Genomic DNA, 27,881 nt, shown 5'->3' on the forward strand with positions numbered 1-27,881 from the left:
CCAAGCAAGAACCCTCACTCTAGTCAGGGTAAGTCACACACAATCCAAAATCAGCCTGTGCTCACCCTCCGGTAGCTTGGCACGAGCAGTCAGGCTTAACTTAGAAGGCAATGTGTAAAGCATTTGTGCAATAAATCATACAACACCATAGCATAACACCACAAAAATACACCACGCAGTGTTTAGAAAAATATATAATATTTATCTGGGTATCTTCAGGTCAAAACGATCAAAGTTGCAATACGAATTTGTAAAGATATCACTGAAAAGTGATAGAAAGTGTCTTAAGTCTTTAGAAAGTAAACAAAGTCTCTTTCAAACACAAAGTACCTGGTTTCTGGTGGAAATTCTCCTCAGAGGGCCACAGGAGAAGAGGTGCGTGGAAAACTGGTGTGTGCGTCGATTTCTCCTCAGCACACACGGACTTGCGTCGTTATTTTCCTCGCGGGGAGTCGGGCGTCGTTTTCCGGCGCGCGGACAGTCTCTTACTGTGGTTTGCGGGGAGTACCAGATGTCCCGGGTCTGTGCGTGGATTTTCCTGCTTGTTTTCCGGCTGCGCGTCGTTCTGCGGGGCTGCGCGTCGAAGTTTCGATCTCACGGCAGGCGTCGCGTCGATTTCTCCTGCGGAGTCGGGCGGCGTTGTCCTTGCGAGGCCGTGCGTCGAAGTTTCGGTCGTCCCGAAGACGTTGCGTCGATCAGCGTCGGTGTGCGGCGTTTTTCTTGCCGCGGAACAAGCTGTGCGTCGAAAAGTTCGGCGCACGGAGCGTCCAAGAGGAAGAGAGAAGTCTTTTTGGTCCTGAGACTTCAGGGAACAGGAGGCAAGCTCTATCCAAGCCCTTGGAGAGCACTTTTACAGCCAGACAAGAGTTCAGCAAGGCAGCAGGCCAACAGCAAGGCAGCAGTCCTTTGTAGAAAAGCAAACAGGTGAGTCCTTTGAGCAGCCAGGCAGTTCTTCTTGGCAGGATGTAGTTTCTGGTTCAGGTTTCTTCTCCAGCAAGTGTCTGATGAGGTAGGGCAGAGGCCCTGTTTTATACTAAGTTGTACCTTTGAAGTGGGGGTGACTTCAAAGAGTCTCTAAGAAATGCACCAAGCCCCCTTTCAGTTCACTCCTGTCTGCCAGAGTCCCAGTAGGGGGTGTGGCAGTCCTTTGTGTGAGGGCAGGCCCTCCACCCTCCCAGCCCAGGAAGACCCATTCAAAATGCAGATGTATGCAAGTGAGGCTGAGTACCCTGTGTTTGGGGTGTGTCTGAGTGAATGCACAAGGAGCTGTCAACTAAACCTAGCCAGACGTGGATTGAAGGGCACAACAAGGTTTTAGTGCAAAGAAATGCTCACTTTCTAAAAGTGGCATTTCTAGAATAGTAATATTAAATCCGACTTCACCAGTCAGCAGGACTTTATATTACCATTCTGGCCATACTAAATATGACCGTCCTGCTCCTTTCAGATCAGCAGCTGCCACTTCAACAATGTATGAGAGCAGCCCCAATGTTAGCCTATGAAGGGAGCAGGCCTCACAGTAGTGTAAAAACGAATTTAGGAGTTTTACACTACCAGGACATATAACCACACAAGTACATGTCCTGCCTTTTACCCACACAGCACCCTGCTCTAGGGGTTACCTAGAGCACACATTAGGGATGATTTATATGTAGTAAAAGGGGAGTTCTAGGCTTGGCAAGTACTTTTAAATGCCAAGTCGAAGTGGCAGTGAAACTGCACACACAGGCCTTGCAATGGCAGGCCTGAGCCAGGGTTAAGGGGCTACTGAGGTGGGTGGCACAACCAGTGCTGCAGGCCCACTAGTAGCATTTAATCTACCTGCCCTAGGCACATGTAGTGCACTCTACCAGGGACTTTAAAGTAAATTAAATAGTCAATCATGGATAAACCAATCAGTAGTACAATCTACACAGAGAGCATATGCACTTTAGCACTGGTTAGCAGTGGTAAAGTGCCCAGAGGTCAAAAGCCAACAACAACAGGTCAGAAAAAATAGGAGGAAGGAGGCAAAAAGTTTGGGGATGTCCCTGTCAAAATGCCAGGTCCAACACCTTTGCTTAATGGATAAGGCCAATATATCCTCTGAATCCACAGAAATCTCTCTAACATTACCCATATCTGTATTCCTTATCCATAAAATGAGCCCCCCAGTCGCTCTCCCTGCCAAGGAGGGTCCGGCTTCTTTCCAAAATGAATTAAACCCTTGTCTAAAAGCATTCAAAGTTAGCCAAGTTTCCTGGAACAAGCAGATGTCAAATTTATCAATAACTCCCACCCCCCCCCCCCCCCTTCTCCAATCTGGGTCATCTAGTTTCATGCAAATTCCAGTCAGATTCCATGTCAGGAGCTTTGATGTCGAAGTCTCCTGAACTATACTATCCTTTCGACACGATGAAAAAATACAAGGTCTGACATAGTTCTTCCTAGATGATAATTTAACTGTTGGTGCATCTAGTGCAACAAGTACTGGACCCTTTGTCCCAAATGGTGGGGATTCTGAGTCTAATAGCCCTTCTGCCTGTGGATTAATAATACCAAAAAGTCCACTGTTATCCTGGTCAGTTCGAGGCAAAGGAAGTCAGTCCGTATCTAAAACCACAGGTTCCTGTGCCAACCTTTTTAAAGACGTTGTTGCATTTTGGCAAACACGCTCTTTCTTGTTTGCTAAAACAGAAGCCTCCTCAAAAGTTACTAAGAGGTTTTCCCTCTCAATTTCAGGGCTACGATTTAGAGCCGAAGGATTCGAATTTATTGAAGAATCAGCCGGAGGCCAGCAGCTTTTGAAACAGATATTAGAGACACTTTGCAAGGGGTTCCGCGTTTCCAAAGATAATAGACCCCTTACTAACTCCGGCGCAGACCGTTCTAACTTTGTGTCCAGGTGGCCCTCAGTCTGTATAGCGTTGTACAGAAATTGTGTCTGAATGAACAATGGAATAACACTGTCTGGTATGCAGTATCCAATGGATAACCTTATTTGTAAGAGAAGCATTATCTTCATATGCGTTTAACGCTAAGGAAGGAACTCTGCACATGAGAATTGGGTAGCCCCTACCCTTGGACTGGTATGAGGTTTGCACAAAAAAAAAAGTGGGGGGCTTCTACAGCATAGAGAAGCATCTATCCTGCGCTTTTATAAGAGTACGACTATAAAAGCTGTATCCCCAGCTATTAAGATCTATGTGGCTAAGGCGCAGGGAACTGCCGCCTATGGTGCGGAGGTATGGGGATTTCGTTTCGGGTCCTTGCCTTTGACGACTTTGATAAGTAGTTGGGGGTTAATTGTTACTCCCGACATATGCAGAGTATGTGGTGGTGCCCCAGAAACAGTTGAACATTTTATGCCCTGCTTACTCGTCTCCACAGTCAAAATGGATTTGTAAAATTTGTCGAGAAATGGGGATGAGTAAATGTAGCATAAAATTAAGGGTTTTAAAAAGCCATGGATCTAATTTGTTAATTTCCGCTGTTAGCAAGTTTTTAGTGGCAGCATGGCATATACGCAATTGTTTTGTAACCAAGGTGTCATGAAGACTGATTGGGTGGGATTTTACATGAGTAGTTTGGGATCTTTTAAAGTATTTATTATTTACCTGTTTTAATTAAGGATTGCATAGGTTTTATATGAGTTTTAGAATGTACTGTGATGCTTTGGTGGTTAATTGACCGAATAAAGCTTGTGTCGATGATGATATCGGTATGCCCATTGACATCAATTAATCCAATATTAACACATTTGCACATCAAGGACTTACAAAGGCAGAGTAAAAGTCAGCCCTTTCTGCATTTATTTATGTATTGGACCAGCTCCCTTCGTTCAAATTACCTGTTGTGATTTCTTGAAGATTTAACCCACATATTTCCTCCTAAACCCTCAGTGATGCCTCAGTGTATTAACTTTCGACAGGACAGCAAGATAAAAGAAAATAAAACATCACCACGAATGTGATTGTTTCTAAAAGAATAAAATGAAATAACATGAAACATTACTAGGCTAAAGGGCACAGACAGCAGGCCTAGTTGCTAAAATAACGTGCCCACAGACATCACTAAAATGGCTTCACTACAGTTGCTAATTTTCTTATGTGAATATTTTAAGCCGTTGCACAGTTGTCCCTTCCTTCTCCCGACCCTGAAGATTGTCTTTTTTAACACGATAACAGTGAGTGAGCTTCCACCTGTTACGGTCCGGTCACGCTACTCTACCCTCTTTCTGAACAAACTGGTGCTGAGCATTACAGCAGCATTTCTGTTGTAGAATGCGACTCCCTCTCATGTCAGTCACACTTCCAACAATCTGTGCCCTGCCTCAACCCTTGAATGAGTAAGAGTGACTCCATTGTTTAGATCCCAGAAGAGTGCTGAGCTTTTACATTGATTGTAAAAAATAAAATAAAAAAACAATCGTTTTGACTATGAGCTCTTTGTGGAGTTCTCTGGGGCAAAGATAGTCAAGGCAGTGCAGAAGAGGACTTTACCCCAGTGGATAGTCCTCTACCTTAAGATCTCCATTGTGTTGGCCAGGAAGCATCCTCCAGAAGGCTTGAGTGCCCTATCACCCAGCTCCACGGCCACCAGTGAGATGAGTGCCTGTCCTTTGTATATTTTCAAGCTACAGCTTGGGCATCAGTGCATATATGTTCATGAAGCATTACTGCCTTCACAGCTTGGCATGACAGGAAGAACATTTTGGCCACTGTCATGCAGGTCTTTTTCATCTGAATCATTCCACAGACCCACCATCGGGGGAGGTGGTACCTTGGTTATTATTCTAAAGGCGAGGAATCTGCAGTTAGAAGTATCCATCAGAAAAATAAGTTACTTACCTTAGGTAACTCTTTTTGCCTTTCAGTCTAACTGCATATTTCTTACTACCGACCTACCTCCCCATTCTGTGGAAAGGACTCTTTTCACGTCTGAAAAAGTGCTAAATTAGAGATCTGTACATTAGCCCTAATACTTGGTCCTTTCAGCTCCATGTCTGATGGCGCAGACTTTGTCACAAATGAAACTGACATCAGGGCACTTGGGTGGTGTTTATATGTGGCTCCACCCACTTCTTTTTGGGGTGTAGCGAGGTCAACTTGGAGCCACACTACCCTATGTACTGCTGTTCAGAAAAATCTTTCTGATCCAGTCCGTTGCCTGGGTATCCAGTCAGCCGCCTGAGTATATAGTAAAAGTGAGGAATCTGTGGAAAGAGCATTACTGAAGGTAAGTAACTTGTTCAGCTTCTTGTGTTTGTCATTTCTGGTGTTGTGGTGTTGTGGATGTGTGTTCAAACAACAACCTTTGCAGAGATTGCTATGTATATCTCTTCTAATGCTCCACATTGGCATTGTTTCTTTGATAGTCATTGTGCACCCAAAAATTGCTTCTCCTCAATCTTTTAGTAAATAGTAGCATTTACTCTTCTTCTGTGTTAGTACTCTGTTATGTATGTACATGTGTTCCTTATCGCCTCCTGGCCTACAGTCACCTAGTGAACCAAATGTGAGTAGTCATGGCAAGGAAATTTCATTGTGTGTTTAAGAGCGAGTGATGACCACAACTTTATGCAAGCAAGGATTGAAACTCTCTTGGTACATTTATTAGGCGTAGAGGAGCAACATGTTTTGGTCACTTATCAGAAATAAAAGTAGGAGATAAGTAGAATGAGATTGACTGGCTTCCAAAAGTTATGTTGTGGCTTGCTAGACATGATGCCTAGAAACTTAGCAGTCCAATTAAACAATCGGTGTGTGGTTGCAACTAGAATTCCACTTTCTGCAAGAGAATTCCAAAGTTTAGACATCAGTTAAGGAAAATATCCTACAAAACTGTGTCTGAGTGCTTGAATGACTTCTGTTCTACAAGGACGGTTTCTTGTGAAAGACTTTGGGGCAGTCTACGCAAAGTGTGTTTATCACTCAAAACATGTTGATATTAATAAGGTTTCTATATTAAAGGTTTATGTTGAGTCTCACATAGAAATGTAGATGTTGGTTCCACTGTTAATATGGAATGGTGTTATAGGCGTGGGCCCGAGTCTGTGCTTCAGCATGCAGACATTTTCTGGTGTTCAGCTGAGAATGCATGGCTTGTGCCACAACTGTTTAGTTTTGTGGGCACTGGTTCGTATTATATAGCCCTTGATTATTCTGTTGACCTTCAGCAGCACATGCAAACTTGATCTTGCCAGTGCAAACGTTATTTAGGATGAATGTGTGATTGTTCACTAGAGTTACCATGAGGAGTTTTGCCATCAGTTTTTTAGTAGAGTTAGTCAGCAGAGAAGCGTAAGGAGGAGCAGGAATATCAAGTGTTTTTTTCACACAAGTTCTAATGGAGGATCCAAGAGCATGATTTGCAGTGTTAAGCATGATTGAAAGTGTGGCAATGTAACAAAGAGTGTAAAATCTCTCTGGTGTTATCTTCTTGGAGTAGAAGGCATACAAAATGTTTTTAGATCACAGACCAAAGTCACTATGATAAGGAACTTTGTAGTGTTTCAGAGAAATGCAGGGACTAAATTACTATGAAGAAAAAAGATTTTAAACCGTGCATAAACATTTAGAGGAATGTTATGCCAGTGAGGCACTTGCTTCACAGTTTCTCATTTTATGTGGATAAGATATGCATGACTTTGAAAGATTTCTATTATGAAGGCATCATTGAGTCTCTTCTGCCATGTGGTTATCACCTGTTTTCAATAGTTCTAGCAGGAAAATGATTGGTGAATCAGAAATCTACGTAGATTTCTGCAGTTTAACATAAGTGATGTGGTTTGGTTTCTGATCCTGTTTCCATGGATTGATAAATTGAACCCTAGACTTTGGGGGAACCATTTGGCAGCTGGATCTACAACACCTTACAACTTTAATTGGCAGTTTCAGAACATTTGTGGCAGTTCAAAATACTCAGAAGTACAGAGACACATGCCTGTCTTGCAATAGACACCCTCCTGGGTGGAGTGAGGTAGAAGGAGCATGGGAGGTTTGAGGGAAATGCTGCATGGAGTAATTGAGGATTTCTCAATCCAAATTACACACTCCTACTGTATTTCTGCTGTGACTAAAATTAGAAAGCGATGATCATGCAGAAAAACCTCTCATTTGTAACGCTCTTGTGAATGTATTGTAATATTTTGTTTGTATCATGACAGGTTGAGGTTAAGGCTGTCCCAGTTTCCCCCAAAAAGACATCCTTGCAACAGGAGCAAGTGAAGAAACTCCAGAGGATACCAGGCAGTCCAGCAACAACCTCCACAATCACATCCTCTAGCCCAGATGTGACTTTTGGGGGTCTTCCGTCACCAAAACTGGAAGCATCCTATGAGCCAATGATTGTTAAAGAAGCTCGCTACATTGCAATTACAATGATGAAGGTATGTTTCCTTCCCCAATTATGAAGTGGTAGTAGTAGGTTAAACATCATGTAGGTGTTTTTGTAAAGATGTTCGTAGGGAAATAAAGCGGTTTTGATAATTTTTCCTCTTTAGTTTAGCAACTATGCAGTTGTTTGACTTTGTTGATCTGATGTTTGGCTAGAATAAATTCTGTAATCTAACTTTGCCCTACTGCACTGTGCGAGTCATCTCGAGGACAGTGTAAGCGGAAGAGATGCCAGGAAACTGGGAGTCAGACCAGGCAGGCTGAGAAAGCATCTGTAGCTGAATGTTTGGTGAGGCCTGAGGGGTTAAACAAGGGCTGGAGCAGCACCGGAGCAGTGAGCGTTGTGGAGCAGTCCTGGGCGATGCCACTGAGGTAGGGCAGTTGCGGATAGCTGTGGTGGGCCACGGTGAGCATTTCAGCTGTTGACTTCGCCGCTCACCACCCTGCTGCCTCATCTGACGCACATTCTCCACCACGGTTGTTGCCACTACGGGGCACAGCCTCTGCCCCCGCATCCTCATCTTTCCTCACTTTGGATCGGCCTAGCACAGCCCAGCTTAGCACTGGTGCTGGCCTCAGTGGCCAAACATGACCTGAATTAAGTCGCAGCCAGTGGCTAAATAAAAAACAGTAAAATTAAAATACTCAATAATAAACAAGTGCATGGCTGACCAAGATTCATCGAGTCACTTTCCAGTTTGGCATTTTCAAGACCTATGACACCACAGTGCAGCAATAATGTCTTTGAACATTTTATAGCACATACCTTCCAAGAGCCCCCTGTGCTCCACATTACCCCAAAGCAGTCGAACACGTCAGAATACGGTAGAATATAGCAGTTAATCAAGCTTTTATCCGCATTTACAACACCAACAGTGGAGTACCAGTAACTGAGTAAGGCAAGGGTTCAGATGTTTGAGGAGTGTAGCGGACTTAGTTTGGTAGGATCTCAAGGGGCTGTAAGGGGGCTGTATAAATCAACAGCAATGTTTTCTTCCTGTTACAAGCCCTTCCAGCTTTTCAAAGTCAAAAGAGTGACAAGAGAGCAGCAGGCATTCAACACATGGCGGAGGAGGGGATACAGGCCTAGGTCCTGTATTAGGTTGAACCCCAGGTTCGCAGAAGCAGCCCTACTAGGTTCAGCTTGCATCCTGGGTGAGTTCCCTACCCCATTCTAGGAGCTAATTTGTGATCTCCCTGATAAAGAGCCAGTGACCTCCTCACCGGGATTCAGAGAATCTGCAGAATTCATAGACTTTCTCAGCCACCAGGTGCTTTAAGGGCCAATAAAGTCCAGTTAGGATTAACAAGGCTGCGGCATACCAACTATCCTGCGTGCTCATGCCCCTTTCCCACCTGGATCTGGCAAGATAAACCAACAATAGGGAGAGGTGTGGCAGCACATAGTAGCTAAGAAGTCATTCAATGCATGCAACAAATTAGAACTCATTGATTTCAGTTATACATGTGTCAAGTTCAAAGATAGTGTGCTAAAACCAGCAGAAGTTCAGTTCATTATTGAATCCAAAGAACGCATTAAAAGACTGCCGCAACTCCCCCACGCAACAGCCCACATTATACAAAAGACTTTCAAAAGGCCCTGTAAAAAGTAAACCTTCTGTGGCTTGGGCAGTCCGAATTTAGGCAGTATAGTATCGGTCTGGCAGGACAAGGGGCTTCCAGGCCCATGCAAGAAGAGGGCAACAAAGAGAACAAGAAAGTCAGAACAAACTGTTGCGGTAACCTCTGAGGACGAAGGGAAAATAGAAATGGTGACTGAAAAACAGAAGTTTACAGGGAGAGACATAAAACGGCAGATGTGCTCAAAAGACAATGGATATAGAAAAACAAACTTTTTAATCAAGAAAAATCTTGAACAACCATCAACGATAGAGAGTAAATCAGGACCTCAATGGGGGCTCAATTCAAACCTAGCAGGCCAGGTACAGGCCAAAGGCAAGAGTAAAATTCCACCAAGCCCAGGTGTAAGCTCAAGTGTAAGCCCCATAGTAGTACAGGCCCATGTGCACAACACTGATTAGCCATCCTTAGTGTCACTCGTAAGCCTCTTCGCCTTAAGTAATTGGGAGAAATCAAACATGCACTCTATGGGAGCTGGAGAAACATCTGTTAATTGACTTTGAGGAAGCCATCTCAGCTGCCACAGTGGCACAAAGCGAAGATGCAAAAGTAGTAACCAACTATCCCTCCTCAGTGGCAACAGGGAAGGCGCATAGGCTGGACTAAATCGTGGTCAGTTCAAGTCTGCTCCAGAGTCAAAGCTCAGGCCCAAATGAGAAAAGCATGAACAATATAACTCTCCCCATAATTCCAATCAGCTTGGAGCCACCCATGGTGGACACAAATGAACTTGAAGGAGCCTACACTGATGCAATTGTGTACATGAGAGCCAGTGAAAAGGAGTTAGAAGCAATGGCCAAGGGTCAGGAAGGCATCAGTGCAATAATCTTGTCAAACATAGCTCAGGAGACAGAGGTTAAGCTCCTAGGCCTGAACCCAGTAGTAGGGAAAAGGCACAGTGTGGCTCCGGAAGGCACTTGGTCCATGCTTCTACATACATTGGAGGCAATCTCATCAGCAATCCAATTCCAAGCAGATAAATAGGAAAGTCAGGTCGATCTGCTGAATACAATGGCATTGCATGTAGCTGGAATAAATAACAAAAATTACAAACATTGAGTGAGCTGATTCTGAGAGCACACACACAAGATTATAGGCAACAAGTTCCCTGTCATGGTGCAACATTTTTGGACAAAAAGCAGCCACTTCCAACTATACTTAATGACATTTTACAGGAGGTAAAAATGCAGTGAACTAAAACAAAGAAGAAACCTGGAGATGCAGTACTTGAAGAGATGAACAAGAACATGATTTGCACCCAGCCGCACACATCCCAAACTTGCAATATCGCATTGTGTGTGAATAGAAAAGGCAATATCAATTTAAATCTCCTGGGAATAGCAGGAGAAAACAGCGAGGTCAGCCTTGTGGACACAAACACGGATCAAGAAATCACTGAACGGTCTGAAGTACAATGCAAAACAAGTAGACCTAGTCTAACTTATCTGTAAAGGAAAAAATTAAGGAAAATGCAGATCAAACTAAAAGGAGTTCAACAGAATAAATTACTGTTAGTATCTACTCATAGTAAAGCAGAAGGAAACATACATTGGATGGAATCTGTTTCGAAATTGTAGGACGTGGACTAGATAGTAACAATTTCAACCAAGTGTCCAAATTAAATGGCAGACAGCAAAGCTTGATGTGCGAACAAGGAGCATTGAAAAATGACCTGATGGGTTAAGATATTACCCAGAAGTTGGCAGGTACACAACATAAGGAAAGATTTATTGACACACCAAACACAAAAAGTAAAGGAATCGTTTGACCAAAGGGAGGCAAAACTTGAAATCCCAAGAACAATTGATCATTAGGCGGTAAGGATTCAAGCGCCAGGAAAAACTGGAAACATCTTGCAGCCAAAGGGAATACACAGGCAGCATATGAAAATGGCAATGGGGCTAGCAGGAAAGAATAGTTACAACAGGTCAGGGACAAGGAGGAAGCTCCTCCTGGGCTGCAATCTAATCCTGTAGTGCTGCTCTCATATCTGGCCGTTTCTCCACAGGAACTTAGACAAGTTAGACAAGCCATCAATAGAAGAACACCTAGGGATGATGCCTGGGAGGCAACTTGGGAAGAATAATCAAGAAGTATAATGTTGATTCCAAATTAAACCTCAAAAGGTGTGTCTTAATATCATAAACAGAGTGTCATTTCTGAAGCTAGTGAAAGAAATAAGTCCTTGGAGAACATCAAGTCTGCACACTTAAATAGCAGTAGAATTTAAACCCATTCATCACAAAGAAACAGAGAGTCAACTTTAATTACCTGGGATTCAAGCTGGAACAACAGGATACCTTCCTTCAATGGGGAATCAACATACAGCACGTATAGCCAGCTCAATACCCAGGCCCACTATTACCTAATGACAGGTGCAGCACAGAATCAATGCTTGGAGGGGCCCAGCAATTACTTCTTACAAAAGGTGCACTGTGTTAAGAAGAGCACCGGGAGCAGAACTCCCACTAAACAATTGCCAACAAATAATAATCACACAATCCCGACCAGTGGACGCCATATTCAGGCCCAGTTGGATGCAGCAGAAGTATCTAAGCAGGAGTGAGATTGGATTCCTAATGCCTTAAACTTAAATTGATCCTGATGCTGACAAGTCACTGAGGAAGCGTGACAGTATTAACATTTGCTCTTGAAGTGTCCATGATTTTGGGAAGATGCTGCAGGACACCAACACAGTGGAGTTTCTTCAAAAGTTTGAGCTGCTGTTTTTACAGGAAAAGTGAAGCTTAGACTCTACACCAATAATTGGTTACGTAGAACATAATTTTCCAACCTAAAAAAAACTTGAAGTATGAACACTCGAAGGGGGTCTATCCACATGTTTCAATTAACTATAAGGAATCTCACTAAACAATTGAATCGGGTTAATTGGATACTTGTGGTTAAGCTTGAATGCATATGACGGAAGTTTGTAGCAATGGTACTTCTACTCATAAACGTTTACATGCATCATTATAAATAAGGAAACAAGAAAAGATAGCAACCCTAACAGTCTTAAAAAATGTTGCTGCAAAAATTATACCAGCATGCAAATTTCATCATTTTAGGGGATTTTAACTCAAACCTTAATGGAAAGAGCAAAGACTATGGTCATCAAAGCAAATCTGCCTATAAGATAACGTTTAGGAAACAACTGAAGGGATGTGGCTTAATGTTTACAATGGTAACACGAAAGAGGATATCCTGGCAGCAGTGACTTTCATGAGCAGAAGAACTAGATCAATTGACTACACACTAGTAAGTGAAGATATGTGCCCCAGGGTGAACTCCTTTCAAATTTTCGCATGTCCAGAAAGTGATCACTTTCCTCAGATGCTCAGTTTAGATTGCCGTTTTCTTATGACAAGAACTGCAAATGATTTAGTATCAAAACCAGAAGCTTACAATTTAAAAAGGGTCAAATGCTACAGACGTTTCGATCAGGTAGTGGCAGTGGTATGTCACCAGCAGGACAGCAAGAGGCATACAGCGAAGGAACAGCCTGTCAAATGGAGGCTTGGGCAAACCTCACCACGACTCTTTTGACAAAATTTCCATCCAAGCCCATACCTCATAAGTCAATGGAAGTAAAAACTGTTACAGGTGGTGTGGGAAGTGAACCCTTGTTCACCAAAGGGCTGCGGGAAATGAAGAAACAAATAATTTTAAAAAAACAAGAAGACTAGTCGCAGATGTAAAAAGTGGGGGAAGACTGGAAACGCTTCAGCTGAATACCATGAGTTCATCATAACATAAGGAACCCTGGAAAGCCAAAAAGTGATACTAAGAGAAAATGTGCAAGCTCCTCTTGTACAGTAAACATCCAAATGGCAAAGTATTTTGGGGCGAGATAAGTAGGTCAAGAGGCAGGCTTGACATCAAAATGCTGGGATTTCAGAGGAAACCTGGACAGTACATATTCAAGAAATGTACGCCTAGCTTGCAAATCTTGGTAAGAACCTAAGTCAAAGGAACTGGAAGGCGTTGCCGCTAGTGGCCAGTGGGAGCACTATAGAAGTACCACAATGAGGTCTATGTTCAGCCATGGAGCCTGGGATCATCGGACAGCAGAAGCTTACTAAGTTTACTGACCCAAAGCGACTAGGGGCAATCATAAAGAAATTGAAGCCAGAAGAAGCAGCAGGCCTGAAAGGCCTACCCAGTGCTCTTTTTAAGTACAACACTTTTTGGGGGGCCAATTACCCTAGCTCCTCTTTTCAATCAGATCTACCAAAGGTACGTTATTCTGCCTTCATGGAGGGGGAACATATTCCATCCGATCGATTACAAAAGGCATTCTTTCATCACCAAGCAATTATAGGTTATTAGTGTTGATTGATGTGGAAGCTAATCTGTTTGCAACTTGCATTATCCAGAATCGGCAAGCTTGGGATAACAGGAAAAACCTCATTCATAACACACAGACGGGGTTTAGGCCAGGTATTGTAACAATAAAAAATCTACTGGTACATACCATTCGGACTAAAAAGGCTAAAAGGAGTAGAACACATCTATTTGCATGTTTTATTGACTTCAAATCAGCCTTTGACTGTATACCCCGTAGTCAACTCTGGGGCAAATTTGCAGACTAGGGAATACCAGGGAAAACGTTAAATGCAATTATAGCTCTCTATATCATCACGTGGGCTCAGGTCAAATTAGGAGACAGCAGCAGGGCGTAGAGATATTTGTATTTTGACCACTGACTTTGTGTTGCACCACTTTGCACTTGGCTTACCTGTCCTCCGTCACACTAGTGATTACCATTTTGTATTCAGCTTAGCCTTAGCTTCACTGCCACGTTAAGGGTACGAGTAGTTTTCCGTACAAACATGTTATGCAATATGTTTTCTATTCTGCATGTTTTCTTTCTCACTGAAGAGCTAGGACATAATGTGAAGGAGTTAGTCAGCATGATAAGGATGGTACAGCAGGCAACGGCTTAGGCTTGAGAGAGACACCTTGGGAAACTGGCCAGTTCCAACCTGTTTCTTCCAACCCTGACCTAAAATAGCCAGCATTTTTTAATACTTCTTGCGCAAGCAGGAGGCTTTATTCCAGAAAGCTCCTTCTTTGGTTTTTTTTAAGATATAAAAGAGACCCTGATCGACAGTAGGAGATTCAGAGACCTCAATCAGGATTTTAGAAGTCGAATGCCTGATATATTTCCCGTGAGGGTAGAGATCTCTTTTTCTCGCAGTCGAACAGGGTCATCAGCTTGCTGGCAGGAGAAGGATGAAGCACCTGACAGGCCCTACGGTGATGCATTTTTATTAATTATTTGTTTTGCATTGTGTATGAATATATATACATATATCAACATAAGTGTTTGTATCCTTGCTTGTATATATTTGCTGTTTATAGATTGCATATTCTTTATACATGGTCTTACTTCATTGTTGCACATTTCAAAAGTACACTTTTTGGCTATTCAAGCCTTCCTTCACGAGCCTTACGAAAAGCTATAATAAATGTCTTCTTCCGATTAAGAAGTGTATTCCAGAGAATCTTTTCGACTCCTTTCAGTGTGTATATTTTGGCTCAGTCAAAAGTAAAGCAAAACACAGGTCTACTTAAAGAAATAATGCTGCGAACGGCCTGAAACAGGGGTGTGTTCTTGCATTGTGCTTGTTTAACTATACTTGGCTGGCCTAAATAACCATTTGAGACAAGTGGACAGTCATCCACATTCTGGCGACAGAAAAAATAGCATGCCTACAGTCGCAGATGACATAGTGCTACCAAGCCAAACACCGATTGGCCTGCAGAGATCAAGAAGAAACAAATAGTTCAAAAAACAAGAAGACTTGTTGCAGATGTAAAGAGTGGGGGAAAACTGGATACATTTTAGCTGAATACCTTGAGTTCATCATAACATAAAGAACCCTAGAAACCCAAAAGTGATACTTAGAGAACATTTGGAACAAGCTCCTCTGGTATGGTAAACATCCAAATGGAAAAGAATTCTGGGGTGAGATAAGTTGGTCAAGAGGCAGACTTGACATCAAAATGCTGGGATTTCAGACGAAACCTGGACAGTACCTATTCAAGAAATGTACGCCTAGCTTGAAAATCTTGGTAAAAACCTAAGTCAAAGGAACTGGAATGCGTTGCCACTAGAGGCCAGTGGGAGCACTATGGAAAGCAGATGCTTACTAAGTTTACTGACCCAAAGCGACTAGGAGCAATCATAAAGAAATTGAAGCCAGAAGGAGCGGCAGGCCAGAGCGGCCTCCCCAATTCTCTTTTGAAGTACAACGTTTTTTTAGGGACAATTACCTAGCTCCTCTTTTCAATCAGATCTACCAGAGGTGTATGTTATTCTGCCCTCATGGAGGGGGGAACATATTCCATCCGATCTATAAACAAAAAAAAAGGCAGTCTTTCATCACTAAGCAATTATAGGTTATTAGCGTTGATTGATGTGGAAGCTAAACTATTTGCATCCTTTATTAGACAGAATCAGGTAGCTTGGGATAACAGGAAAAACTTCATTCCTAAAACACAGACGGGTTTTAGGCCAGGTATGGTAACAACAACAAATCTACTAGCACATACCATTCTGACTGAAAAGGCTAAACGGAGTAGAACACGTCAATTTGCATGTTTTATTGACCACTAATCAGCCTTTGAGTGTATACCCCGTAATCAGCTCTTGGGCAAATTTGCAGACTAGGGAATACCAGAGAAAATGTTAAACGAAATAATAGCTCTCTGCATCATCACGTGGGCAGAGGTCAAATTAGGAGACGGGAGCAGGGTTACTTCAAGAAATTATGCTGCGAACGGCCTGAAACGGGTGTGTTCTTGCATCGTGCTGGTTTAATTTATACTTGGCCGACCTAAATAACCATTTGAGACAAGTGGACAGTCACCCACCCATCTTGGCGGCAGAAAAAATAGCATGCCTACAGTACGCAGATGACAGTGCTACTGAGCCAAACACCTATTGGCCTGCAGAGATCAATCAATGCGCTAGCCATCTATATGGAGCAGCAAAGATTGGAGCTGAATTTAGATAAAACAAAAGTAGTGCGTTCAGTGGACTCAAAGTATAAGTCATTCTCCTGGAATTTAAGGGGCAAGCAGGTGGAGGCTGTCCTTCATTACAATTATCTGTGCATTCACATTGGGCGGCAACTTTCTTTTAAGAAACATTTAGCCACATTACAAGCAAAAGCTCACTCATTAACCTTTGTGTTTAAACTCTTGAAAAAAGAAACTGAACTTAATGGAAGCTTAACTCATCCCAACAGTGGCTTATAGCCTGGACATTATGCATGGTAAGGAAGACGACTTTCTAAACCATTTGCAAACAAATGTTTTTAAAGCAGTTTTTGCCTTTCCGAAATCAACCTCCCCAGCACACGTACAGCTGGAATTTGGGCTCAAAAATGAAAAGCCACAAAGAATGAACATCTTTAAGTTGTGCCACAAACTCCTATCAGTCGAGACTGTGTCCCTGAATAATTTATGGTGGCAGGAGATAGAGGCGCAATTAAAGGACAAACAAGCAAATTCCTCTTGTAAATATTTAAGCAAGGCCTTAGAAGAACTAGGCATTCAGAACGCATGAGATAGCAACATAGGAATAGCAACTTTCAGTCGAATAACAAACTCATCAGCAAAATACCTATCATTTATACAAGGTGAGAATTATTTTGCAAATAGGCGGCCCGCCTGGACAGTGATCAACTCTTATAGTAGGCTAAAGCCTCAGGCGTACATGTCGGCCCACTTCTCTGCTGCATTAATAAGATCATTCATGCTAAACTAGTTTGGGGACTGGGGCATAAAGGAGCTTATTCCAACATGGAAGGCCAGTTTGACGGACTAATGTTGTCGGCTATGTGAATATAAAACTGAGTCCATCGCATAGCCTATGTACGTGTCCGACAGTTTTAGCAGCCAGGAAGAACCTACTCAAACCTTTATTTTGGGAGCTCCACATCTGCTGTTGTAGGTAAGCGGTTACAACATGGTTGTGTGGAGATTCGATCACCCTGGCTTGCCCCGGGGCTAAATTCTTAAATCTGGTGACAAGACTTTTAAGTAACATGAAGATCAAGGCCAGAAAGGAATAGAACACGCCTGCACATAATCCGTACCACAACACGGCTTTCCAAATGCCAAGCTCAAGGCACAAATCTGTAAATTACTGTCTGGTAAATCCTCAAGTGTATAAAACAGGAGGCACTAATGATGATTTTAGCTGTTCGATTTACTATTATGTTAGTGTGGCCTATAATGGGAAAAATCCGGACATGGGTGATCACAGCTTAGTCTTGCATCATGGGCTGTATTCAGAAAGCTGTTCTATTTTCTGAATAGGTAGTCCCTTAGGTGCAGGTTGCCGAGGGGGTACATTTTGATTTTATTTGTGTGCAATGGTTTTAATTAACTAAGCAATCCAATTAAACTTGAAACTAACTTTGATCAACATAAACTTCTCAAGTTGGATCATCAATAATATTATGAGCTTGTTCGGAAAGCATTACTGAATTCTCTTGCTTCACTGTACAGTACCCATGTTCCGTATCAGTATAGGCCAGTATTCTACTGATCCACAGCTCTTCAACGTGTTAAATTGATTTTAGGACATCGAGAGTTAAATGTTCTCACATATCTGTACTTTGAGTGAGTAATAAAGGGATGTGCCTCGTGCCATTTTTGCCACAAGAATATGAATAACATCATGGCAAATAGATTTAGGGCCATAAAGTGGCATGTAATTTATTGTTCGTACCTAATCAAAATCAGAGGGCTGGATTCACAAAGCTATTCATATGCCTTTGTTCAACTTGGGTGCTCAAAAAAAAGCATTTTGACAGCTAAATCCGGTTTCTTTTTCACAAGATGATGAATATTAGGATGTTGCCCCCTGAAATGAAATTTACTTATGCTGAAATTCCTTTTCAGCCGATCAGCTAATAGGCTCTGGTTTTGTTCATTCATGGATTGTTCAATAAGCAAAAGGCAATAAACCTTTTTTTTTTTAAATTTATTTTTGTTAAATAATGCCCCATTAGGATCAGAGGTTTCTCTGTACATGTGAACATATTTCTGTTGTTTTCTCAAAGTTTTGTGAATAGTGCCATAAGTTTAAGAAATGATAGGACAGGAGGTGTTGCATATTGTGCTTGCAATGTCTAAGAGTCTGGCAAATTGCACATGTAGTTATATTTCTTAGGGCCAGATAGACCATCACCAAAAATATAAATCCTTTTATTACCTAAGGGATTTATATTTTGGCAGATGGGATATCAGTCACAGTTGTGATGGTGTAACCCGTCCCCAGAAATCTAAATCAAGCCCTTAGTTGTTACACCGACAAGCAGATTTTTCTGTTGTTCAACAGATAACCTCACATTGGACCTAATAAGTATCAAAAACAAGAACAATTAATTTCTTCCTATGATACGTAGGAAAGTGTCTACACCATCTAAAAGGATATATCTGATGGAGGCTTCTAACAGCAGATTACTCAATTTAGAATATTCCCCAGGTATCAGACTGGATCCATAAAATCTAGAGCAGTACCTCCTTGCGGCGGTAGCTGGTGGATCGGCTAGGCATCGCAAGTGACATTGCGGTGCTCACCCCAGTGTTTTCTTTTTTGTGCCAGCAGTGCAGATCCGAAGAGCTACCTCGGCCATTTTTTGCCCAACTTTTTTCCACTTTTTTTTTATTTATTTTTTAAAGTTTTTACTTTTAGGCTTGCTCCAAATGTGCTAGGGGCATGTCCTCTCTGAAGCATTCTGGTTTCAAGCCTTGTGGGGATTGTCACCATCAAGTGTCGGTATCAGTTCACCACCTTGGTGATCTCTGGTGCCTGGGGTCAGGGTATGAGTCCAAGCGCACAGCTGCTTCCCAAGCTAACTTAGGTGGGCTGTGCCATTATCAACCAGGCTTTACTGGATGACAGGGATGTGGCTACATTTGCCATACAGTGTGGATTGGACATCGCTGTAGGAAAGTGCCCCTTTTAGCATGGTTACACCACCAATGCCGCGCTCCTTCCTTCCCCCCCCCCCATGTTTTTTCCTCCCCCCCCCCCACACACACACCCACTTTTTGCTTGTTATTGACACTAATTTGACTGAGTGTGTGTTGGGATCCTGCTAACCAGGCCCCAGCACCAGTGTTCTTTCCCTAAACTGTAAAATTGTTTCCACAAATGGCACACCCCTAGAACACAGCTAAGTCTCTTGTAAAAGGTTCCAGTGGTACCAAGGGCTCTGTTGCTAGGAAGGGTCCCCAAGGGCTGCAGTTGTATTGGGCCCCCCGAGGGACCCCTAACCAAACACATGCACACGGCCATTGCAGATTGTGTGTTGGTGGGGAGAAAAAGGTAAAGTCTACATATCATCCGTCTCTGGGTGCCATGCCCACAAATCACTGCCTGTGGCATAAGTAAGTCACCCCTCTAGCAGGCCTTACAGCCCTAAGGCAGGTTGCACAAAACCACAGGTGAGGGCATAGCTGCATGAGCAATATGCCCCTACAGTGTCTAAGTCCATTCTTAGACATTGTTAGTGCCGTGTGGCCATATTAAGTACATAGGTGGGAGGTTGTCATTATGAACTCCACAGCTCCATGATGGCTACCCTGAAGACTGTGAAGTTTGGTATCAAACTTCTCAGCACAGTAATCCCACACTGATGGCAGTGTTGGATTAATTGTAAAACAAACACAGAGGGCATCTTAGAGATGCCCCTGTATTTCACCCAACTTGTAGTGTAGGGCTGACCAGTCTGTGCCAGCATGCCACTCACAGACAAGTTTCTAACTCCATGGGGTTACAGCCTTTGTGCTCTCTGGGGTCAGGAACAAAGCCTGCTCTGGGAGGTGATGCTTCACACATTCCTCCTGTAGGAACTGCAACACTTGGCGGTGAGCCTTAAAGGCCACTCTGCACTCGCCGCCCACTGCCCGAGTCCGGGTGGCCCACCGGTCCAGAGGAGGTCCATAGATGATTCAGAACTCGAGTCCACGCTGGGTTGACTCGTCCTGGCCAATGCAACAAAGTCTGCAGCCTGAATCTGGAGTACCCCCCTGACAGTGACCGGATCCGACGAAGATTCCTAATGCCCATAGGTACCCCTGCATCCCACTGCTCCCGCGCCTTGGGGAACCTACTTCTGGTCCAGCAAAGTCCAGCAGGTGCCTCTCCTACTTTTCCAGCCTTTGGTTTTCCGGAACCGACCACCTGGACCTAGCCAGCAGTATCTTTGTGACCCCCAGGGTTTCCACCATTGAAAAGCTTTGGGTGCCGGGCGCTATGTTTGCACCCGGCCGCCTCTGTGCCACTAAGGGTGTATGTTTGCTGCTGACCTGTGGCCTGCCGGTGCTTACCCCAGGCCTGTGTCTATGACCCACAGGTACATACCTGCAATCTGTGTTCTACCGAATGCCCCCCAGTCTTAATAGGAGTCCGTTAAAAACCAGACACCAACTTTGACCTCAGGACCCAGCTGACCCCTTGTTGCTGGTGAACGTTAGTCAACTTGAACTTTGACCTGTGGACGTCCTAACCCTCGAAGACTGGGATCGTAAGTCGAGTACTTACCTGTTAACTGCTAACACTTTTCCTCCCCTAGGACTGCATTGATTCCTATAAGGAATTGCACTGTGAACTTTTAAAATTTAAAAGTGTTACTTTCCTGTAAACTGTTTTATCTGTAAAACCTAAACAAATTACATTTGATACATATGCTTGATACCTACTGACAACTGTACTTACCTGCAACAAAGACATTTTGTTTTTAATTATAAAGTAACAAAATATATTTTTGCTATATAAAAACATTGGCCTGGAGTTAGTCTTTGTGTGTGCCTCATTTCTTGAATGTGTGTGTGTAACAAATGCTTTACACTACCCTCTGATAAGCCTAACTGCTCGACCACACTATCACAAAAGAGAGCATTAGTATTATCTACTTTAGCCTCTGTTAAGCCTCTGGGGAACCCCTGGACTCTGCGCACACTATACCTCATTTTGGTATAGTGTATAGAGAGCTAGCTTCCTACAATCGCAGACTACCTTGGCTTCTTCAGTGTGCTTTGATGCCACACTTGGTGTTAGTTTACTATTTTTTTTTGGGGGGGGGGGGCATCTTCATTCATTCCTGATTGACATGCCCTTTGATGGATCCTGTCTGATCGGTGAGAAGATTGGCTCAGTGCTCGAGGGCTTTTGTGAGAACAGTGTCACTGTTCGATCTTTGGAACTTCCCTCCAACCCTGCCACATCAACAGTCCTTTCATCCCTACCGTGGCAGCAAAAGGGGCAATTTTGGGGCGCCCACAGTACCAGCCCTAATGCTACAACAGCCGGGCCAGCTCTTTCAGACAAAGGGCAGCAGAGCTCAAACAATGCAGGAACTATACCCAGCAAGCTCCCAAGTCCCGCTTGGCTGCCACAACTCCCAAGCCTCTTTAGTGTGCCCTCCATCTGGGCACTCACCCTGTGGGAGGCACGATCAGGCATCACCTGTCCTAATGGTCCACCATTACATCAGACCGGTGGATGCTCCTGATCATGCAGAAGGGGTATGCCCTGCAATCTGTGGACACCCCCTAGCCTTTGTCACCAACCCAAGAACGGCTGACATGGGACCATCTGGCTTTGCTTCACCAGGTAGTGCAGGTTCTCTTGGCCAAGGGGGCCATTAGGGGGTGCCAATGCCATGCCCTCTGTTCAGTTGCAATTCCCAATGCTTTATGGTACCGAAAGACAGGGGCTTCCACCCTATATTAGACCTACACCCCCTCAATTGAGGAAAGAGAAGTTCAGAATGCTCACATTGACTCTGGTTTTATCTGTCCTGGATCCCGGGGAATGGTTGGAAGTGGTGGACTTGTGGGATGCCTATTTTCATGTTCCCAGTTTACCTGCCCACAGACGTTACCTGGGGTTTACTGTAAGCCATGAGCTCCCTCAGTTTGCTGTGCTCTCCTTCAGCCTTACCAGCGTCCCTTTGGTGTTCAACAAGGTAGCGGAGGTGGTTGATACTCCTCTGCAGAGTGCACAGGTTCTAGTCTTTCCCTAACTCGACGATTGGCTGTTGAAGGTAGGCGTGTCATAGGCAGTCGTCTCCCACCTCCAGACTACGGCGAACCTTGGGTTTACTATCCTTGGGTTCACTATCAACGTGCCAAAGTCACACCTGACTCCCCTTTTGACACTCCCTTTCATTAGTGCAGTTTCGGATCTATCCTTCAGAGTGGTGAGTCCAGGATATTTAGGCTATGATGCTGATGTACCAGCCTCTATCCTGGATTTGATTAGACTGACTCTGAGGCTGTTGGGCTTCATGGCCTCCTGCATCCTTCTTGTAACACATGCCTGTTGGCACTCCCATCCCCATCCAGATCTCACAGTTATGACAGATATGTTGCTGCTGGGTTAGTGCAGCCGTCTGGGAGATGTGGAGATCAGAGGACTCTTGGTCGCCTGTGAAGCCTAGTCTCCATATCAGTTTGTTGGAGCTGAAAGTGATCTGCCTGGCACTGCAAACCTTCCTAACATCCCTCAAGGGAGGGGCTGGTTCAGGTGTTAGCCATGTGGAATTGCAATAAACAGGGTGGGGTTGGGTTGTGGACTTTCTGCGAAGAGGTTTCTGGAGGTGGCTTGAGCGCCATTACAGCTTTCTGGTTCTTCAGCACCTGGCAGGATCCTTGAGTTCTCAAGAAGATTCGGCCCTAGTCAGCCCTGGATCGAGCTTGGAAGATGTGGGTTCCAGCTCTCCTGAGTATGAGCATTGCCTGTCAGATCAGGTTGCCCATTTGAGAGGGACCTCCTGTCGCAAGGACAGGGAAGTACACCCAAAGCTGCACACTCTTCAGCTTAGTCCATAGTGATTGAGTGGCAACATTTGAGTGTGTTCAGTCTTCCTCCTGAGGTCAGTGATGTTTTTCTGGCAGCCAGGCATCCCTGTACAAAATCTATCTATGCCTGCCATTGGGAGAAGTTTGTGGTATGGTTTTCTACATGCCAGATGTAGCACCTTTCTGCACCTCTGACAGAGGTTTTGTTGTTTGTTCTTTCCCTTGCATGGCAAGGCCTTGGGCACTGTTAAAGGTTTTGTTGACCACCTCGGCCTTCCTGTGGCTGCCTCATCAGCCTTCCCTTTTTAAGTCACCAGTTGTGATTCATTTTCATGAGCACTTAAAGCATCTTTTACCTCCTGCCCTGTTTGTCATGCCCCAATGGGATCTGAATCTTGTTTTTACATTCCTCATGTACTCCTTCCGACTCACTTCATTCTTGTTCTTTGCAGCACCTCACGACCAAGACTGCTTTTCTAGTGGGCATCACATTGGCCTGGAGAGTCAGCGAGCTTCAAGCCCTCACTGTGAACTCTCCATGCACCACCTTTTTTCCAGACAACCTGGTCCTCAGTTGGCAAGCCTCTTTCCTTCTGAAAATGGTTACTGTTTCATATACTTTCCCATTGGATGAATTTTCCTTCATTTCTGAAGTTATACTTAAGGCAGTGCATGTTTCTGATCTTTCTATGCAACCATTTAAGCCCAGGCTGTCATGTGATTGACACTCCTATTGCTCAGAAGAATTGTTCCGCAACCTTGTCAGCCCAACGTGCTGAAACTGTTTCTTTTCTTTCCCCACCTTCGTACATGGATTCTGAGCGATCTCTTGCTTTTTTCTCTTTTTTTATTAGTCTTTTTCAAACTTTTCTTTCAGAGTGCAATGAAATGTCCCCTCATGAAACTAGGGTTTCAGCCTTGTAGGAACAGATGTCCGTGACAAATCCTCACAATGTCTGTCTCTGGTGTCCAAGTTGTCAGGGAGTGTGCCCTTATGCACTCTACAACTATCTGGGACAGCAAAGCCAAGCCAAGCTGTACGTTGTTGGACATCATTGGGAGTTATGCAAGGGTCGTTCCCACTCTTTAGTCACAGGTTTGGATCTCAGTCTCATGACAAGTCAACATCGAGGTACAAGTCTCCAGGTAAGTCCAAATCAAAGAAGAATCACAAGAAGATGCTGAAAGGATGCTGTGGATGTGATGTGGTAGACGATGGTCTTCCTGCGACCACTTTGTGGTCCACAAGGGGGTGAGGTGATCCTGGTCACAAGGTTGATGTCGCTCAAAGTCCTCGCAGTACTGGCAGAAGTCCAGCCCGCACTGGACTACCAATCGCTCATTATCGCGGTTACCGCCCATCCTTCCTGGGTTTGAGAACTCATCCTCTGGGGTCCCATCTGCACTCCCCGGTTCCACAAATTCAGATGTACCTTTGAACAGTGGGTCCTGATCCCTGGTGCTGCATGGTGGCGGGCTGAAGGCTTTGGGCTATAAACTTGCCCAGCAGACTTCAGCAGTTGTGTCCATGTGCTGCAAACAGGGGTCCAGTCAACGACCCTTGGAGTCTATGGGTGTTGGCTGGGCTCTGAAGACTTCTCCTTGAGCAGAACAAGGCAGGCATAGTCACTTTGCTTTGCTACCTTCCAGGTGCAAAAGGTGTAGCTCACGACAGTGCAGCCTCTCTTTGCTGGTTCCAGTGTGCAGCCGTGCAGTCCTTCCTCTGTCCTTCTTCCTGTCCAGTTGAAATCTAAGTTTGGGGTGCCAGGGGGTGTCATATTTATGTTCAGAAAATGCCTTCAGGTCAGGATGCAGTTGGTAGTCAATGGGCTACCATATTTCCTTCCAACCTAATGGTGACTTAATGCAAAGTGTGGCATTTGGGATTCCCAGGAACCACCATTCTGCCCTCTTGCAATATGGTAGTACTCCTCTTGTGATACGTGGAGCTCCCTAGCCCAACCCCAGGATGTGGCTCCCAAGGTGCTACACGCCCCTGGTAAACCGGTTTGGCTACTGGTTTCCTGTCTCCTGTCCTAGGTGGCAGCCTGTCTGCCTGAAGAATGGAGCAGCCCCTCTCCCGAGTGTTACCCATCTGCCCTTCAAAGGTGGCTTCTCCTTTGAAGCTCGCCTTTTGAGCCCACAACTGTGTGACTTCCTGCAGGAGGGAGGTAACACCTTCCAGAGCAGGCCCCTACTTTGTATTCTTTCCTGGGAGTCATTAGCATGTCTCCCCAGTGGGCAGAAAGCTACATCAGTGGCAAGACCCTGTGTGAAACCAGTATAGGCATAGAGGACTGAAGGCAAAAAAGTGGCAACTTTGCTAAAGTTGCACACTGCAACTTGTTACATTAATTTTTGTCCTGAGAATCAATTTGGGCTTAATATAATGAGTTTGATACCTCGGATGACCCACTTTGGTTGCACTGTTACAGAGTTACCACAGCTGAATGGTCAGTGTGTAACTCTGTACTCCAATGCTTAATTTGTAAATAACGAGGTGCCGGTGCTCAAAGCCCTTCTCTTAAACACGAGGCTGCTGTAATTAAATCTGCCAGCACTGAATACTGAGGCAGTGTAATCCTGAAGCCATCTCGGGCCTCTTCAATCCATTTACGGCCACCCCTGCCCCTTCAGCTCATCCTGCAACTTTCTACTTTCTCCCTTTATGACGCTTTTTAGTTTTTCCTTCTTCCGTCTTTCCCATATGTGTCTTTTGCTCACAGCAAATGCTTGAGGCATAAGAATAAGCCCCGGCCCTCACAAATAAGTGCCTGGGGTCCGCACCGGAAACAACAAGCACAAATTAAGCACTGTTGTACTCACCAATTGAGTGACCAGGCTTTTCCACAGTAAAAACAACAGTTTCACATTTGTACTATCAGAACATATAAAACTATATGTTCTGCCTGTAGGATCTGCTGCATGCTACCTTAGGACTTGATAGGCCTGCCAGATAGGTGAGTGACTTACACATACCAGGGGAAAGTCTAGCTTAACCATTATTTTAAATGGCAAAGTCGTCTCAGCAGTTTAGCAGTATCATTCTGCCAATGGCAAGTTGGGAGTCTCATTGTACTTGTGTCACATCCATGGTGGCACAACCAGTGCTACAGTCCCTGGGTGGGACCCTCTAACTTTCATGCCCTGGGTTCTTTAGGTAACATTTACTAGTGACTAGTGATTAGTTTATCTAATCATGTATGAGCCAGTTCAGATACCAGTTTAAGGTTTAGGGCACAGGCACTTGAAGTCCGGTTAACATTCGTCAGTGCACCCTGAGTCTAAAAATCTGCAGCATCAGTCCAAAACCTTGGGGTGACCATACAAAAAAAGGCATTTCTTTACAAGTCCTGACCAACACCTGCAACGGCACTTGGGCCAAACCCTGCTCTTGCCTACCTGTGGCATGTTGTTACAAACCCACTGTGGGTGGCCTTGCCTTTATTGCTCAGCATCGCACGCCTATAGTAACAGGATCTACCCCAACTCTTTATTACCACTCACTTGGAATGAGAGACCAAATGAATGAATGCTTTTTAGAAGAGGATGTTCTCCTCCACCAGCCTTGTTCTCAGGTCAGACAGTACCAGCTGTTTGCTGGGATGATATTCCCGTGCATTATGGGACTCAGTAACCAGAATCTTTCCAGCAGTTCCAGAGAATCTCCTCGCCAGTCTGGCAAAGGCCATTTAAGATGGCTAGGATGCTGCCAGGCATATCATCCTATTAGGCCTGGACCCAACAGACTGCTTAGGCCAAGCAGTTGGCACTAGCATTGTACTACGGTGTCACATGTGGATGAGCTCTATGGGCTTCAGAATGACATTCAATTGTCACTGATAGACTTGCCGTTTGACAGGTCTCGTTTCTTTGGTGGGAAGCCTGATTCTGCCCTCTGGCTCTGTAGGAAGGGTAGAGCCTCTGCATACTCCCTCAGTCTTTCTGCACCTACACAGCAGTATCCCCACCACTGTTGCCCCTTTCGAGACATTGCTAGTGGTGTCTTCCCCAGACAACATCAGAGTCCCTCACCACAGTAACAAGTTTGTTTTTCGATTTGGGTCAGGGATGCCATTGACACAGTCCAGGCCAACAGGAAAAGCAAACTTCCCAGTCTCCATCCCCTCCAACAGCAGCCTCTAAGCTGCTTTAGTTTGCCTTTCATGGCACACGATCACCCAGTGGGCAGCAGGATATTTCATTTTCTCCATGGCTGGTACACCATTGGTCTGACAGGCGGGTTTTAAAGATAGCTCAAAAGGGCTGCCATGTTTTTCAAACCTGCTGCCTTTTTCACTTTTGCCACGGCGACTTTTGAAGGGCTATTTGTCTGCCTTGCTGCAGGAAGTTCAGGTTCTTGTTGAAAGGAGCCATAGGGAGGGCCCTGGACGTGGGAATTGGATCTGGATGTTTCTCTTGATATTTACTTTGGTTGAAAAAGCACTGAGTACTTTGTCCTACATTAGATCTTTGCCCCCTCAGTTTCTTTCAGCTCAAGAACAAATTAAAGATGACCACACTGACTAGGGTTCTATCTGCCCTGGATCGAAGAGACTGGAAGGTGACATTGGACCTGCAGGACACTTATTTCCATAGCCACATTATCCCCACCCTGAAGGCTCACAGATGCTACCTGTGATTGAAGGTGCAACAGTCAGGTGTAGGCTACTGTCAATCAACAGCTATCCTCCTTACGCTGTTGAGGTTCACAATCAACGTGCCAAAGTCACACCTGACTCCTTTGCGGAGGCTCCTTTTGATTGGAGTCATCCTGGATATGATGCATTTTTGTGCCTTTCCTCCAGCACAAGAAGTCCAGGACATTCAGGCTTTGAGCCTGATGTGTCTGACCCAGTCTTGGGACTCAGTGAGGATAACTCAGATTACTAGTATTCTGCCACATGCCAGGTGGCACATGTGGAGTCTGCAATGGGATCTGAAGTCTTAGTGGGCCCAGCACCTGTCTGGCTCCATCCAGATTTCGTAGGAGACAAAAAAAATCTCCATTGGTAACTAAGACAGTAATTGGAC

The 27,881-nt window shown here is 44.4% G+C and overlaps 1 protein-coding gene across 17 annotated transcripts in view; it reads left to right on the forward strand.

Annotated features, from left to right (window-relative positions):
- Positions 1-27,881, forward strand: part of MYCBP2 (MYC binding protein 2) — a 1,769,078-nt gene that overhangs the window by 971,832 nt on the left and 769,365 nt on the right. For all 17 annotated transcript variants that reach the window (XM_069205243.1, XM_069205245.1, XM_069205247.1 and 14 more), the window contains one exon: positions 7,148-7,369. In XM_069205243.1, coding sequence (XP_069061344.1) covers positions 7,148-7,369 — 222 coding nt within the window. The remainder of the gene's footprint in view (positions 1-7,147; positions 7,370-27,881) is intronic.

The sequence above is a fragment of the Pleurodeles waltl genome, chromosome 8, assembly GCF_031143425.1.
Source record: "Pleurodeles waltl isolate 20211129_DDA chromosome 8, aPleWal1.hap1.20221129, whole genome shotgun sequence".
Taxonomy (NCBI): Eukaryota; Metazoa; Chordata; class Amphibia; order Caudata; family Salamandridae; genus Pleurodeles; species Pleurodeles waltl.